General features: G+C 45.6%; 1 protein-coding gene across 9 annotated transcripts in view; it reads left to right on the top strand.

Moving 5' to 3' along the window:
* The window catches only part of ITGA9 (integrin subunit alpha 9), a 435,888-nt gene that overhangs the window by 49,837 nt on the left and 369,393 nt on the right, over positions 1 to 16,658 (top strand). For all 9 annotated transcript variants that reach the window (XR_014064603.1, XM_081527242.1, XM_081527243.1 and 6 more), the window contains 3 exons: positions 3,717 to 3,846; positions 7,419 to 7,504; positions 10,446 to 10,514. Coding sequence is in view for 8 of the 9 variants with exons in the window: in XM_081527242.1 (XP_081383368.1) it covers positions 3,717 to 3,846; positions 7,419 to 7,504; positions 10,446 to 10,514 (285 nt within the window). In the remaining variant the exon portion in view is untranslated. The remainder of the gene's footprint in view (positions 1 to 3,716; positions 3,847 to 7,418; positions 7,505 to 10,445; positions 10,515 to 16,658) is intronic.

The following is a 16,658-nucleotide window of genomic DNA, read 5'->3' on the forward strand; positions in this document are numbered from 1 at the left end:
CCTGGAGAATCCCGGGGGCGGGGGAGCCTGGTGGGCTGCCGTCTATGGGGTCGCACAGAGTCGGACACAACTGAAGCGACTTAGCAGCAGCAGCAGCAACAGCAGTACGTTTCTGAGGGGACTAGATGCGCTTCCCTGGTGGCTCTTATGGTAAAGAATCTTCCTGCAATGCGGGTGACCTGGGTTTGATCCCTGGATTGGGATGACCCCCTGGAGGAGGGCATGGCAATCCACTCCAGTATTCTTGCCTGGAGAATTCCACAGACAGAGGAACCTGGTGGGCTACAGGCCACGGAGTCAGACACAACTGAGCGACTAAGCGCATGGGGCTGGGGCTGGGGGGCTCTCGGGGTGTGTGTGTGTGTGTGTGTGTGTGTGTGTGTGTGTGTGTAGAATACCTCCTTTAGACAGTGGGAGGTAAGGTCAAATCATTGCAGAAATGAGAATTCATCAGAGATGGTGGTGGGGAGCTAGGGGAGAGGAGGAGTCCCGGGGAGGGGGTATCTCCAGCTGGAGAGTCAAGGACGAGGACACTGGGGCTGGGGGATGAAGAGGAGGAAGTTCAGGGGTACAGAGGGTAAGCAGGGGGCTGTGCCAGCTCTGGGTTCCCAGAGGAACCAGAGGACCTGTTGGGATTCCAGGCCCTGGGCTCCAGAGCCCAAGGGAAGCGTGATGTGGGCAACAGTGGCGCTGGTGCGTGGAGCGCCCTGGGGAGCAGGGTGCCAGCAGTCTGGAGGGCTCAGTCCTGACCTGGCCACGCCATCTCTGGCCACAGGGGCCCTTGGCCTTTGGTTCAGTTCCCAGGCTTTTGCACTCCCTAAACAGGAGGTCTTTGAACTCACGGTCTCTCTTGTTTCTGGAACTTCAGCTGTTGGAGGCCGAGCAGGAAATGCGGTTGAAGGGGTCAGGCAGCCCTGCACCCCTCCCCTGCCCTCCCGTTGACCTTGTCACTTGGGTTTGCATTCGCTGGGAGCTGGGCCTTCCCTGCACAGGGTGGGCAGCTGCCTCCCAAGCTGGATGTGCTTCCGTGGCCTTCCGGTCATGGCCCTGTTGTCCCAAGCTTCTCGGGCCCAAGGCGACTGCTTGCTTTGAAGATCAGTGACCTTGGTTATCAGAGCTGTTTGAGTTGTGGACACCACATGAATTTTAGCCCAGCATTGAGGACAAGAAGAGAACTTTCCGAGAACATGTTTATTTTTGCAGCCTAGGATAACAGAGATAGATACTTCTGGCAGCGTGAGAAGACTTAGCCCCAGCCCTGCCAGCACTGGGACACCACCATGAAAACCTGGGGACATTTGGGTGGAAATTAGTTCGGCATAGACTTTTGTCACAGATCCTGAGGACTCTTTTCCCCCCCTCTCTGTGCCAATCTACAGGGCACTGAGAAATGCCCACAGCTTAAATCTTGGATAGCTCCAGGTACCTGGGAGGTTCTGCCCTTTGGGGAAAGGCCCACACTGATTATTGATGGGATTTCCGCAGGGGTGACCTTGGACTTTTGGAGGAGCTCGTACTTCTGTGTGTTACATTTGTGTTGGCTATTTCCTGGGTGGTGAGGAGCCAAGCATTGATCACATTTTCCTGGCACTTGTGGACAGTGGCAAAAGGGCCCAGACTGCACCCACAGTGGATGGAAAAAGCCAAACAGGAGGGAGTCCCATGGAGACACTGTTTTCCTACCCCCAGCCCCGAGAGTCTCAGGCTGGGCCTCAGTTTAGCTGTTAATACTTTGAACTGCAGGGAGAAGGAGGGCATGAACACTAAGAGGAAAGGGGGAAAAAAACATAAATGCTTTTCGTTTTAAATGTTTTTGAGGAGAGAGATGGCTTTGTCTTATCCTCTTTATAATGTTTGAGAGAGGGGATGCAGTGATACATTCAATGTACATTTCCTAACTTTTACCCTGGGTTGATCTGAATTATCAGAAAGCAAGCAGCACCTCCACTGCCTGGTGTCCTGAAGAGCCTTTCAGATCTCTGGTGATGCTCAGAGCTTTGGTCCCAGAAAAGCTGCTGGCAGAGAAAGCTCTACACTGTGTGTACAGCTGGCACTGGGGATACTGATCATTATGACCTTCTGTGCTGTTGGTGTTTGGGCACTGATTACAGATTTCTTCCTGAGCTCAAGGCCAAGGAGAAAGTCTCTCTGCTCTGATGATCATTTGTCTTTCTCATGCCCCTGCTAGTACTGGGACAGTCCCTTACAGAGAACAGATGAGTATAAGGGGAATGAATGAATGAATGAGTGCACTGCTTGTGTTTTCCTAGAGATGTATCCTAAGTGCAGAAAGTGATATATTTTTATAAAACAGTGAGATACCCCTGAAAGTGGAAGTGTTAGTCACTCAGTTGTGTCCGACTCTTTGTGACTTCATGGGCAATAGCCCTCCAGGCTCCTCTGTCCATGGGATTTCCCAGGCAAGAAAACTGGAATGGGTTGCCATTCCCTTCTCCAGGGGATCTGCCTGACCCAGGGATCAAACCCGGGTCTCTCGCATTGCAGGTAGATTCTTTACCATCTGAGCCACCAGGGAAGCCCGGATAGGATCTTACAACCTCAAAATGAAGTGCTTCTCAGTGGTCATTCTTAGTCAACACCTTCCTGAATTATCAAGAGCAAAACATTCAGGCTGGAGTCTAGTGGCTTTCTTTCCCGCGATGCTCACATGCTGCTTTGTTAAAGCTGTTAACAAATTGACCACGAAACATACGTTGCTTAAAGCCTTGTCCTGCTGTGCTGCTGCCACGCACATGCTCTTCTTTCTGTGTTCTCTGCCCTCCTCTCTCTGGTGTTCTATTTAGATGGCTCTGGCTTTTTTCAGACGTTTACTCTTGGAATTCAGTGTCACGTTTTGAATTGTGACCAGAAACTCAGACTTCTTTGGGCAGCATCTAGCTTCTGAGAACTCATTGGAAACCAGCAGCTTCTGACAGCAGTGAGGCCAGCTCTGCAGGGAAGGGTCAGCCAGGAATGATGTTTCTGGAGTATAACAGTGTGGGGACTCTAGAGGCCAGGGTGTGGGTTGGGTGCATGTCAGCCACGAGAGGTGTGACCTGTATGTCTGGCATCTCCATGAGCCTGGAAGGCCTGTACCTGTCTTTATTGTAACCCTTTAGGACAGAGTATTTTCTTAAGTATTTTGTACATTTCCATGTTGTCTTACCCAGGGAATGTTGTAGAAAGGGACTTGAATGATATTTGGACCTTGTATAAGCTTTCATACCTAGTAAAAGATGCTTAATAAATATTGTTGAATGAAAAATTAATGATTTGGTTTGAAAAATAATTTTTATTATTTTTTATTATGGTGTAGATACTTTAGAAAGTATAATAAAAGAGAAAGGATTTCCTATAGGGGAAGGAAAGACTTAATGATGCCTTTCTCTGTCAGACTTATCTCACTTAGCATAATGGCTTCTTGTTGCTGCAAATGGCAAAATTTTGTCCTTTTTTATGACTGAGTAATATTCCATTGTCTGTATGTACCGTATCTTCTTTACCCATTCATCTGTTGATAGACATTTAGGTTGCTTCCATATCTTAGCAGTTGTCAATAATATAAATGTGAATTTTTTGTGTTGCTCATAAAGAAAGTTCTGGTGGGGCATCTTTAGTTTATTACGAGTTCCTTGTTGTGACTGTGTGTCTCACCACACTGCTTTATCCCTTCTTCAGTTTCCTTCCCTTTTCACCTTTGGGTTTCTCTTCTGTAGGAGCTGGTGGTGATGGGCGCCCCAGGTTCATTTTATTGGTCTGGGACAGTCAAAGTGCTGAACCTCACGGACAACACCTATTTCAAGCTGAATGATGAAGTGATCATGAACAGGAGGTACACCTACCTGGGTGAGTAGCTCAGGGGGTGACAGATAAGAGGGGAAGTGGGAGTGACTACCGCCAAGCTTGCCAGTGACTGCTCTACTGGTGGGAAGAAGGGTTCCTTGGCTTTTGCATCTATTGTTCTAGTTAGTTGCACTTTTAACCAGGATACTTCAACATTGAGCCACACACACAGAAGGCAGATAGGAGAACGAAACGGGACTGAATTCAAACTGTGATTTCATTAAAAAGCTGACAGTTGAACCTCCAAAGAAGCAAACATTTTCTTTTCTTATTTTAGCAAATACTTGGGTTCAGATGATTAGATACAAAATGAATGCAAGAGAATTCTGATTTTCTAGGACTTTCCTGTGGATGAGGTCTCTGCTTCCTGGTCACAAGACTGGTTGCAGATAGAAATAATAAGAACCAGACATGAGCATGACAGATAGCACCCCAATCCTAAAGTTTAATTAAAGGCTCAGAAATACTTTTCTTATTTCTCAACTCTTTTAATCCTCTGGAAAGAAAATATACACAACTTACGTGAGCAGCCACCAGGCCAGAATGACCTGGGATAAGCCCATGCTTATTAGAGAACAGAGAGGGGCTGTCTTTGCTTGTGTACAAGACAATTTGACATGCCTGTTTTCTTTAATTCAGACCCTAAATGCTGCAATTCTGGGCTGAAAATGAAGCTAAATTTAGCAAGACCTAATGATGAGAAAACAACATTCTTTCACGTACTCAGTTCAGTTCAGTCGCTCAGTCGTGTCTGACTCTTTGCGACCCCGTGAATTGCAGCACGCCAGGCCTCCCTGTCCATCATCAACTCCCGGAGTTTATCCAAACCCATGTCCATCGAGTCAGTGATGCCATCCAACCATCTCATCCTCTGTCGTCCCCTTCTCCTCCTGCCCCCAATCCTACCCAGCATTAGGGTCTTTTCCAATGAGTCAACTCTTCGCATGAGGTGGCCAAAGGATTGGAGTTTCAGCTTCAACATCAGTCCTTCCAATGAACACCCAGGATTGATCTCCTTTAGGATGGATTGATTGGATCTGCTTGCAGTCCAAGGGACTCTCAAGAGTCTTCTCCAACACCACAGTTCAAAAGCATCAATTCTTCAGCGCTCAGCTTTCTTCACAGTCCAACTCTCACATCCATACATGACCACTAGAAAAACCATAGCCTTGACTAGACAGACTTTTGTTGGCAAAGTAATGTCTCTGCTTTTAAATATGCTATCTAGGTTGGCCATAACCTTCCTTCCAACGTATTACACTTAATTCAAATCTAGGGGAGCCCCTGACCACCTTTTGCATAGAGATTCACTTGTGAGTCGGCAGGAGGAACTCACTGACTTGCCTTTTCCCCTTCTAACTTCAAGTTTTTTAGCCAGTAACACAGGCTCTGAGACGTTTACTCAGAGTCTTTGAGGCATTGGCTGTTCTGTGCTGCCAGCTCCTTAACACTCTCATTTATTGAAGACTTAGTCCATGTCAGGCTCTGCATATTATTTCTTTTAATTCCTGGAGCAATCTTACGAGGCAGCCGTTATTTATAGGTAAAGAAACCGAGGTGCAAAGAAGTCATATAATCTGCCAAGGTCCCATGGTTCATCAGTAGTAAAGCAGGGGGTTAAACCTGTACTTTCTGAGCCCAGAGTCTAGGTGCTCAGCAGACAGCACATTCTAGTGATGTGACCTCTCCCTGAGACTGGGAGCTCCTTGAGGAAGGGAGTTGGCTGACATTTCCAGGTCTTGGTATAGTGCCTGGGGCAGCACATGTTTGTTAGATCAGAGAATGATGAGAAGGCAGAAAAGAGCCCAGTTTGGACATGGCCTTAGGGTCAAGGGTAGCCCCTCTGAGCCTTAGGGCCTGTGCTCCTCCCTGGGTGCCCATCAGAGGCCCTCAGGCTTTAGAAGCTCATGCACACGGGGTCACGTGAAGCTCTTCGGGCACTCATGATGCTCTTAGGGAATGTGAACCTCCAGTTTGAGAGAAATCAGTCACCTGGTGAGTAAGAATTGACCATAATATGACATTATCACAAAATGCAAGCATCTTATGATCATAGCACTAGGGTTTGTGGCTGAGGAAAAGATTTGGAGAATACATGGCAACCTGTACAGGGTTTCTGCTGCCAACAGGGCTCTCAGAAAGCAGGAGACACCGAGACCAAGCTCAGACAACTTTTACCTTGACTTCTAGATTCCTTTTGCCTCCAGATTCTTTGCTCAGCTATCCTTCTGCCCTCCCTCCAACTGTAAGCTTTTTTCTCCCTTTTCTTAGGAAGGGATGTGTGTAAACATGGCTCACAACAGGAGCTTGGGAGACACACAGATTGAGTCTGACTCTTGCTGAGTAATCTCAGACACATTGCTTACCCACGTTTAGTCCCCCTGCCCATATTTGTGAAATGGAAGAAATAATCATATCGTCCTCATAGAGTTGGGAGATTAGAGACAGTGGCATCTGAAGACATGTATAAGAATTTCATAACAGTTTTATTCACAGTAAAGTTGAAATAACAGGAAACAACCCAAGTGCCCAGCTTTAGGAGAATAAAGACATTATGATATAGTCATACAAGAGAACATACTCAACCATAAAAAGAAACTACCACTATACTCAGCAGCATCTGTAAACCTCACAGATGTTATGGGCTTTTAAAAAAATAATTATTTTTATTTATTTGGCTGTGCTTGGTCTTAGTTGTATCATGCAAACTCTTCATTGTGGCGTGCGAATCTTAGTTGCGGCATGTGGGATCTAGTTCCCTGACTGGGGTTTGAACCTGGCCCCCTACATTGGGAACGTGCAGTCTCAGCCAACAGGCCACCAGGGAAGTCCCCAGATGTTATATTGAGTGACGTTTAGAAGAGGCACAGTAATGCATGGTGATGGAAATCAGATTGGGGTGACCTGTAGCGGGTAGTGATTGGAAGAAGGAAAGAGGGAACCTTCTGCGCTTATGATTCTGTGGTTTTAGTCATTCTAGGTGGTGACTGCATGGTTATGTCCATGTGTCCACACTTGTTAAATTCTACACGTCGGACGTGTGTGATTTACTGTATGAGAATTATATTTCAGAAAGGAACAACAACAAAAAAGCAAGTGTAGAATGTTTAGCATAGCACCTGTTCAAAAGAAGACGCTCAGAAAACACTCTTTCCTACACTGGGTCCTTGTGAATGTGCCTTTTTGTGAGATGAGCCATTCCCCAGTGAGAAGGCTGACAGCTGCCATTTGTTCCTCGGACCTCCCAGCTCAGTGGTAAAGAATCTCCCTGCCGATATAGGAGACACGGAAGACTCAGATCTGATCCTTGGGTCAGGAAGATCCCCTGGAGGAGAAATGGCAACCTACTCCAGTATTCTTGCCTGGAGAATCCCATGGACAGAGGAACCTGGTGGGCTACAGTCCATGGGGTCACAAAGAGTCAGACACAACTTAGCAACTGAGCACACATGCAATTTATGTTCCAAGAACAACTGGATCATAATTGTCCAGATGAAGGATGCTTGAGAGACACTGTCTTCTGGTGGATCTTTTTCTTCTTTCTCAAGCCCATCCTTGGTTTCTGTCCTTTGCAGGCTATGCAGTTACTGCCGGCCACTTTTCTCACGTGTCCTCCACTGACGTGGTAGGAGGTGCCCCGCAGGATGAAGGCATCGGGAAGGTGAGGAGGAAAGTGTGTGGACTAGCATGGGGACAGGACGGGAAGCGCATTGCCTCTTTTTAGAGGTTTGTCGGCTCAGTTTGATGTGAACATGCTGCTGGATAATGATGAAATATTGAATCACCTGTCTTCACTCAGCCTCTTTTGAGAATTTAATTTGAAAGCTTCTTCAGAGTGTGAACACTACTCCCAGACCTCTCTGTCTTCTACACGCTGTCATCTGAGAATGTTTTACACAAGTGACTCTGTATTATTTGAGAAATGATTAAGGTTTACCCCTGGCATCATGGCATCCACCAAAGAAATGGTATCTAGCGCTACCCAACCCCAAACCCTCCCCTTTCCCAAACCCTTTCAAAATTTGACTTAATGGAACCAAGTCTAGTCCCAGATTTCTTTGGGGATTTCTTTATTTTTAGGCCTAGATTCTCATATATTTTTTTTTTTTCTCCAATGTTTTAGTACAAGATCGGTTCAGCCCAGAAGCTAGAGTGGGAATATATGGGTCTGTTTCCCTCAACTGTCTGTCCAGAGTGTAGAAAAGACCCCATGAATATAGGGCAGTCAGAATCCCTTTGGGAATGATGGCATCTGTGGGGCCTGGGATATGGAGAACTGTGCTTGTTGGATTTTTAGCTCCAGGCTACAGGAAATCCAGTTGAATAGGTCCAGATGAGTCAGGAATCTGCATTTTAACGAGCTCTGTAGTTGTCCTGTAGGTAAGACTGAACAGAGGAATGGTGTTTAGTCTGAATCCGTAGGAGTGGACACATGATAGAATCTGGTTGTATCTCCATGGACTTGGAAAAGTGGATTCTGGAGAGGCTCAGATGGACGGAGACCACTGTTAACTGGAGCCTTCAGCTAGGATGTCATTCTGATCAGCAGACGAGGCATGACTGCTGGGCGTTCATGAGGGTTATTTTCCCGGATCCTCCTCGGCAGGAGATAGAAGTTGCCATTCATGTTTCTGGAGCATGTGCCTCCCTCCCTGTTGACACAGATGTCATTTTCCTTGCAAATGAAGTCAGATAAAAATCTAGGGCCTGAGTACAGGGGAGGTGGGCAGATGAACTCTGATAACTTCAAGTAAGGGGTAGGTCTTTCTGAGCCACATGAATTCCTCTACATGGAGGAGGGACAGAGCCAAGAGCTGTCCCCATATTGATAATCTCTTCTGGGAGGAGCTGCGTGTGACTAGACATCTCTGTAGCACTGGCAAATGTGCCTGCCTCCCAGTTCACAGCGACACGGATGCCTTGGTGCTGACAGCAGCATGTGTTTTTTTTTTTTTTTAAATCATCAATTGATTGTAAATCACCAGTCAAGAAAACTTGATCTAATTGTATTGTCTTTTCTTCAGATGGTTGGGATAACTGTGTAGTCCCTGTCAAGTCTTAGGATGAGAGTGGTACTTAAAACTGATAGAACCAGACAGAGAGCATCGTGGATCTAGTTCACAAAGACAAACATAAAACTTCTGCTTTCAGCCAGAGCACATGAGAGGCACTGGGGAAACTGATCATAGTTAGCAAAGCTGGCGATGGTTCCATATTCGCAGGCATGGGAACTCGTACACGCTTGCTTCCTAAGGACCCCAGGATGGATCTCTGGCCTCCAGGATCTTGGTGGTCATCATTTTTGGTGTCAGGGCAAGAAAGCATTTGCAATAAGATGGTGATTCCTTACCCCATGGGAGGCTCCCCGACACTGATTCTCATGGGACATTTGCTCTTCTTTTAAGATGCCACTTGGAAAAGAACTTACATACTCATGTCATTTAGGAAGTTCTGTGCAAATAGTCCTCGCTGTGGTGGAGATTCATGGTGTATATGCCGATGCTAAAGGCTCTAAAATGTCCCCAGTAAAGCAATTTGTTTAATTTTGTCATTTTCCAAACCAAACTCATATTTATTCAAGCAGATCTCATGAAACTAATGTTCTGTGGATCCACTTTGGAAAACTGCTTTGTCTAAAATACTCACATCTACCCCTATGTCTTACACAGTTGGCCCTCCCTATCTGTGTTTCCACACCTGTGGTTTCAACCGACCATGAATGAAAATAGGAAAAAAAATCTAGGAATTTCCAGAAAGTAAAACTTGAATTTGCTGTACAAATGTATTTATACACTGTATTTACAACTATTTACATAGTATTTATATTGTATTAGATATTCTAGGTAATGTAGAGATGACTACATAGGTTATATGCAAACACTATACTGTTTTACCGAAGAAGGCAATGGCACCCCACTCCAGTACTCTTGCCTGGAAAATCCCATGGAAGGAGGAGCCTGGTAGGCTGCAGTCCATGAGGTCGCTAGGAGTTGGAGACCACTGAGCGACTTCATTTTCACTTTTCACTTTGATGCATTGCAGAAGGAAATGGCAACCCACTCCAGTATTCTTGCCTGGAGAATCCCAGGGACAGGGGAGTGTGGTGGGCTGCTGTCTATGGGGCCCACAGAGTCGGACATGACTGAAGCAACTTAGCAGCAGCAGCAGCATACTGTTTTACATACGAGACTTGAGGATCTATGGATTTTGATATCCCAGGGGTTCTGGACCCCATTTACTGCAGACACCAAGGGATGACTTTATTGTGACACCTGCTAAAGCCCTAACTAACTGGAGTGAAGGAAATGTTTCAAGGAAGAAAATACTTCTCCCAGGAGTTGATTTTTTGGTAGCAATTTGGAAGCTCCTCAGGTCTTACTGGGCACAGCCTCCGTATATGATGTGGTTCAGGAGGCATGGGGATGATTTCTGCCTCAGGACTAAAGGATACTTTCTTTGTAAAGTTGGTAAAATAACTTGTCATCAGTTAGTGTAGGCAAACTTGTGTGTCTGTTCAGGCATTTAAATAGGACCCCCAAGAGAATGCTGATAAATATCTGGTCATTGCTTGCATCTTACCTAGATTCTTTTTCCTTCCATAGGTTTATATTTTTAGAGCTGACCGAAGATCAGGCACCTTAATTAAGATTTTTCAAGCATCAGGTAAAAAGGTGAGATGCTTGGGATTAGTGTCTTTTTGTTTGTTTGTGAGGTGTCATCATGTGGGAATCAATTCTTATTTAGAAAGTTGGCTTAAAGGCCCGTCTGTGCCCTGCATTTACATGTTGGTTCTACTGCATGTTGGAGCCTTGACCTTCTAAGCATCGTGTGTGACCTGCAGAATCCTGGATTCATGTGTGTTGTAGAGACAGGTAGCAAGATGAGTTTGTACATGTATAGCACAGAAGTCTAAAAGGTTGTCCATGGTTCAGATACTCCTCAGAAAGACTGTGTGCCTTGTTTCTCTCTGCCTTTATCCCTCTGCCTCTCTGTCCCTCTCTGTCTGCCTTTCTCCCAACTCCAGAAAGATCAGACATTGTTGAGTACAGATATATGACCGATTATTTTCAAAGAAGGCATGCACACAAGTGGTTCTCCCTCTCCCTTATCTCATCAACCCAAAGCTGCCCCTCCTTCTCACATCCTGAGCCCTCTGCCCTCATTGCCATGGGGACCGTTGCCCCACAAAAACCAAACAAAGATCACCCGGTTCCTTTTAGGACTTTGAAATAGAAATAGCTGGGGAAGGCTGCCCTGAAATTAGTCCTGGCAAGGTTTATCTGCCTGTGTCATCTTGTTATCCTTACCCTCTTGCTAATTCTCTCCCCATTTCCTGTAAGTTTCCATTATATTGTACCATGGTCTGAAATTAAGCCAGGTAGAGATTCCTTTGATCAACAAGTACCATTTTTCATGGGCTTATCAGTGGTGCACACCTTAGCCTGGCTTCAGTTGGCAGGATTGTTTGGTGAGACTGGCTGCACTAAGAGGAGGCAAGTTGAGGCAGGGAGTGAAGGGGGTGATTTGGAGACTTGTCTTGGTGGAGGCCTTAGTGAGCTCTGGGAAGAAGCACAGGATGCCTGGGACTTGGGAGGGAGATTCAAGGAGATAGGTAAAATCACCTTTTGACATTCCTACCATTACCCTAAGAAAAGTCGAGGCGGGGGATGGAAAATGATTGTTTCCTTCCTGGGTGGGCCGCGTGCCCCAGTTCAGGTTCTGCTGTGTCACCTGCCTCCTGCCAGCCTGGCGCCATTGCGTATTGTTCTGCTGGGGAATCATATTCTGAGTTCCAAAAGTCCCACTCACAAGTAGAGCTTTTTTTTGCAGTTTTAACAGCCTTCATGTGTATTCTTAGTATATAACTGTCATAACCTTTTCAATAAAACGTACATCACCCAACTCAGTTCTGTGAGCCTTTCCCTGAGAGCATCGCTACGTTCCCCCGGGAACTATGCTGGCCTGTGTTATTTTAACATTTCCAAAACCCCAAAGCAACAACACTGGAAAAAGTTTGTGAGTGATTCTGCAAAAAAGGATTTCCAAGCACCTCTAAAGTTAGAAAAGAAATAACCCCCATGCCATTTCTGAGAAAAAGAGTTCCAAAGAACAAGTAGGGGTAAATGTAGCCTAACATTTTAGTTCTCTCTCCAAAAAAAATCAGTGGGTGAGTTTTCTTGTGGAAAAACCCTCCCTCCCTTTCCTCCCCTTCCAGTGTACTAGGCTTGACAGCATGAAATTAAGGATTCCTTCGCCCCCACCCCCGCACCCCGCCCCAGCTTTATTGACTATAATTGATATATAAAACTGTACGGTGTACAGCACGACTTGATACACATATGTATTGTGAAATGATCACCTTGAGGTTTGTTAGCACATCTGTCACCTTACATAACTACTATCTTTTAAGGACTCTTTAAAGTGAATTGAACTCCTTATTGCCAAACTCAGACTTAAATTGAAGAAAGTAGGGAAAACCACTAGACCATTCAGATATGACCTAAATCAAATACCTTATGATTATACAGTGGAAGTGACAAATAGATTTAAGGGACTAGATCTGATAGACAGAGTGCCTGATGAACTATGGACAGAGGTTCGTGACATTGTACAGGAGACAGGGATCAAGACTATCCCCATGGAAAAGAAATGCAAAAAAGCAAAATGGTTGTCTGAGGAGGGCTTACAAATAGCTGGGAAAAGAAGAGAAGCAAAAAGCAAAGGAGAAAAGGAAAGATATTCCCATCTGAATGCAGAGTTCCAAAGAATAGCAAGGAGAGATAAGAAAGCCTTCCTCAGCGATCAGTGCAAAGAAATAGAGGAAAACAACAGAATGGGAAAGACTAGAGATCTCTTCAAGAAAATTAGAGATACCAAGGAAACATTTCATGCAAAGATGGGCTCGATAAAGGACAGAAATGGTATGGACCTAACAGAAGCAGAAGATATTAAGAAGAGGTGGCAAGAATACACAGAAGAACTGTACAAAAAAGATCTTCTTTCTGGCTTACTTCACTCTGTATAATGGGCTCCAGTTTCATCCATCTCAATACAACTGATTCAAATGTATTCTTTTTAATGGCTGAGTAATATTCCATTGTGTATATGTACCAGAGGTTCCTTATCCATTCGTCTGCTGAAGTAAGCCAGAAAGAAAAACACCAATACAGTATACTAATGCATATATATGGAATTTGAAAGATGGTAACGATAACCCTATATGCGAGACAGAATAAGAGACACAGATGCATAGAACAGTCTTATGGACTCTGAGGGAGAAGGTGAGGGTGGGACGTTCTGAGAGAATAGCATTGAAACATGTATATTATCATATGTGAAACAGAACACCATTCCAGGTTCGATGCATGAGACAAATGCTCAGGGCTGGGGCAATGGGATGACTCAGAGGGATGGGATGGGGAGAGAGGTGGGAGGGGGGTTCAGGATGGGGAACACATGTAAACCCATGGCTGATTCATGTCAATGTATGGCAAAAACCACTACAATATTGTAAAGTAATTAGCCCCCAACTAAAATAAATAAATTTATTAAAAAAAAAAAAAAAGATCTTCACGATCCAGATAATCACGATGGTGTGATCACTCACCTAGAGCCAGACATCCTGGAATGTGAAGTCAAGTGGGCCTTAGAAAGCATCACTACAAACAAAGCTAGTGGAGGTGATGGAATTCCAGTTGAGCTATTTCAAATCCTGAAAGATGATGCTGTGACAGTGCTGCACTCAATATGCCAGCAAATCTGGAAAACTCAGCAGTGGCCACAGGACTGGAAAAGGTCAGTTTTCATTCCAATCCCAAAGAAAGGCAATGCCAAAGAATGCTCAAACTACCGCACAATTTCACTCATCTCACATGCTACTAAAGTAATCTTCAAAATTCTCCAAGCCAGGCTTCAGCAATACGTGAATCATGAACTTCCAGATGTTCAGGCTGGTTTTAGAAAAGGCAGAGGAACCAGAGATCAAATTGCCAACATCCGCTGGATCATAGAAAAAGCAAGAGAGTTCCAGAAAAACATCTACTTCTGCTTTATTGACTATGCCAAAGCCTTTGACTGTGTGGATCACAAGAAACTGTGGAAAATTCTGAAAGAGATGGGAATACCAGACCATCTGACCTGTCTCTTGAGCAACCTGTATGCAGGTCAGGAAGCAACAGTTAGAACTGGACATGGAACAACAGACTGGTTCCAAATAGGAAAAGGAGTATGTCAAGACTGTATATTGTCACCCTGCTTATTTAACTTCTATGCAGAGTACATCATGAGAAACGCTGGGCTGGAAGAAACACAAGCTGGAATCAAGATTGCTGGGAGAGATATCAATAACCTCAGATATGCAGATGACACCATCCTTATGGCAGAAAATGAAGAACTAAAGAGCCTCTTGATGAAAGTGAAAGAGGAGAGTGAAAAAGTTGGCTTAAAGCTCAATGTTCAGAAAACTAAGATCATGGCATCTGGTCCCATCACTTCATGGGAAATAGATGGGGAAACAGTGTCAGATTTTATTTTTTGGGGCTCCAGAATCACTGCTGATGGTGATTATAGCCATGAAATTAAAAGAGGCTTACTCCTTGGAAGGAAGGTTATGACCAATCTAGATAGCATATTTAAAAGCAGAGACATTACTTTGCCAACAAAAGTCCGTCTAGTCAAGGCTATGGTTTTTCCAGTGGTCATATATGGATGTGAGAGTTGGACGGTGAAGAAAGCTGAGTGCCGAAGAATTGATGCTTTTGAACTGTGGTGTTGGAGAAGACTCTTGAGAGTCCCTTGGACTGCAAGCAGATCCAACCAGTCCATCCTAAAGGAGATCAATCCTGGGTGTTCATTGGAAGGACTGATGTTGAAGCTGAAACTCCAATCCTTTGGCCACCTCATGCGAAGAGTTGACTCATTGGAAAAGACCCTAATGCTGGGTAGGATTGGGGGCAGGAGGAGAAGGGGACGACAGAGGATGAGATGGTTGGATGGCATGACTGACTCAATGGACATGGGTTTGGGTAAACTCTGGGAGTTGGTGATGGGCAGGGAGGCCTGGTGTGCTGCGATTCATGGGGTCGCAAAGAGTCGGACACGACTGAGCGACTGAACTGAACTGAAAGTGAATTGTGGGACTTGAACACACCTGTCACCCCATTTTTAGAGTATCTTCAGGTTCAGCTGTCAGTGTGCCTCCCCTCTGCTTCCTGTGTCCCCACCTCCACTGCCCGCTGCCTGCACCCAGGACAGACCCAGTTGATGCTGGTCGTCCTGGTGTAACCAGCCGTCCATAATTGTGCCCTTTCTCCTTCTCAGAACCCTCCTGGTTTTCGTAATAGCTGTCATGGCCACCCATCTTGGCCTGAGTTGTGGGCAGATTTGGGGGAGCAGATTTGAGAGTGGGTGGCTTGAAAGGGAAATTTCCTGAGGACATGATGATGTGGGTTCCAGCACAGACCAGCCTGCAGATCAGCTCGAGTGTCCTCATTATGACACAACGGGGCTTCCTGAGGAGGGGACCAAGGGCCAGCTGTCTTCCCCGCGCTAGCTACAGAGCTGCCATTCATTTCCTTTTAGGCTCTTCTCGCCCTCTTCTTGAATTGTGGTGGCATCCGTCCTTCACTTGTGCCCTCTTGTTTCACCATCTTCCAGCTTTACCCTCGTCATCATCTTGCTGATTTTGAAATAGACCATTATTCCCTTTAGATGTCTTATTCTGCTTTTGTCAAAAGAAATGAGAAATTCTTGTCCTTCTGACTTCTCCATTATTACAGCGGGAAAGGACATGACCCCAGACTTTCAAAGGATGTCTTTGCTTTACCCCTGTGTCTGGAGCCACACTTAAAGGAAGGTTCTGACTCAGGAAACCCCCGGTCCACTTCTGCTTTTGTGTGACCAGAATCTGGTCAGAGTTCTGTCTCCTGGCCTCACTGTAAGAGAGACAAAACCCCAAAGGTTCTGGTCTTCACTGGTTGACATCCTTTGTAAGGTGCATATAAGAAATCACCAATACATGTGCAGTTCTGTTGCCATTAGAGACATGTGCGTGCATGCTCAGTCACTTAAATAGTGTCCGACTCTTTGTGACCCCATGGACTGTAGCCCATCGGGCTCCTCTGTCCATGGAATTGTCCAGATAAGAATACAGGCGTGGATTGCCACGCTCTTCTCCAGGGGATCTTCCCCAACCAGGGATTGAACCTGCGTCTCTTACGTCTCCTGTATTGGCAGGCGGGCTCTTTACCACTGGTGCTACGTGTGTCCCCACATTCCCAGGTTGTTGGGAGAGCTCTGATCTGGGAGCACTCACCCCAAAGCATGTCATTGCCATATCCAAGTTTTACTGCGTTAACTGAGCATGTGAAGTGTTTATATGTCAAAACTTAGATAGGAAACTTCACGTATGGGGATTTCTGATTGAACACCGACGAAGATGCCAAGTTAAATAGTCCATTGGAATGAAACAAATAGTTCCCCTGGGACTCAGCCAGAGAGAACAGCCAGCAACTTCGGTCTTCATGGCCTTGCCTGGGTCTTAGTGGTTTGTTATATGAAAGTCAAGATAGGGATATTGGCAAGACCACTGAATTGGTGGCCATCAACTGGTTTCTGCCCCCACCTCCGTGATTCTGAAACTTTTCCATGCTCTTCTCCCTTGGGAAGGGGTGAGTGGGAGTGGGTGGAAGTGGCGCTGACACATGACTGGGGTGGGACTTCTGAGCCCTGTCCCGGGCCGAGGTGCAGGAAACAGACCAAAGTACCCTCCATCTCTCTCAAACTCCCCTGGGTTAACTGCCAACAAACAGCAAAAG

Source organism: Giraffa tippelskirchi, chromosome 9 (assembly GCF_054371585.1).
Source record: "Giraffa tippelskirchi isolate mGirTip1 chromosome 9, T2T-mGirTip1v1.2.pri, whole genome shotgun sequence".
NCBI lineage: Eukaryota > Metazoa > Chordata > Mammalia > Artiodactyla > Giraffidae > Giraffa > Giraffa tippelskirchi.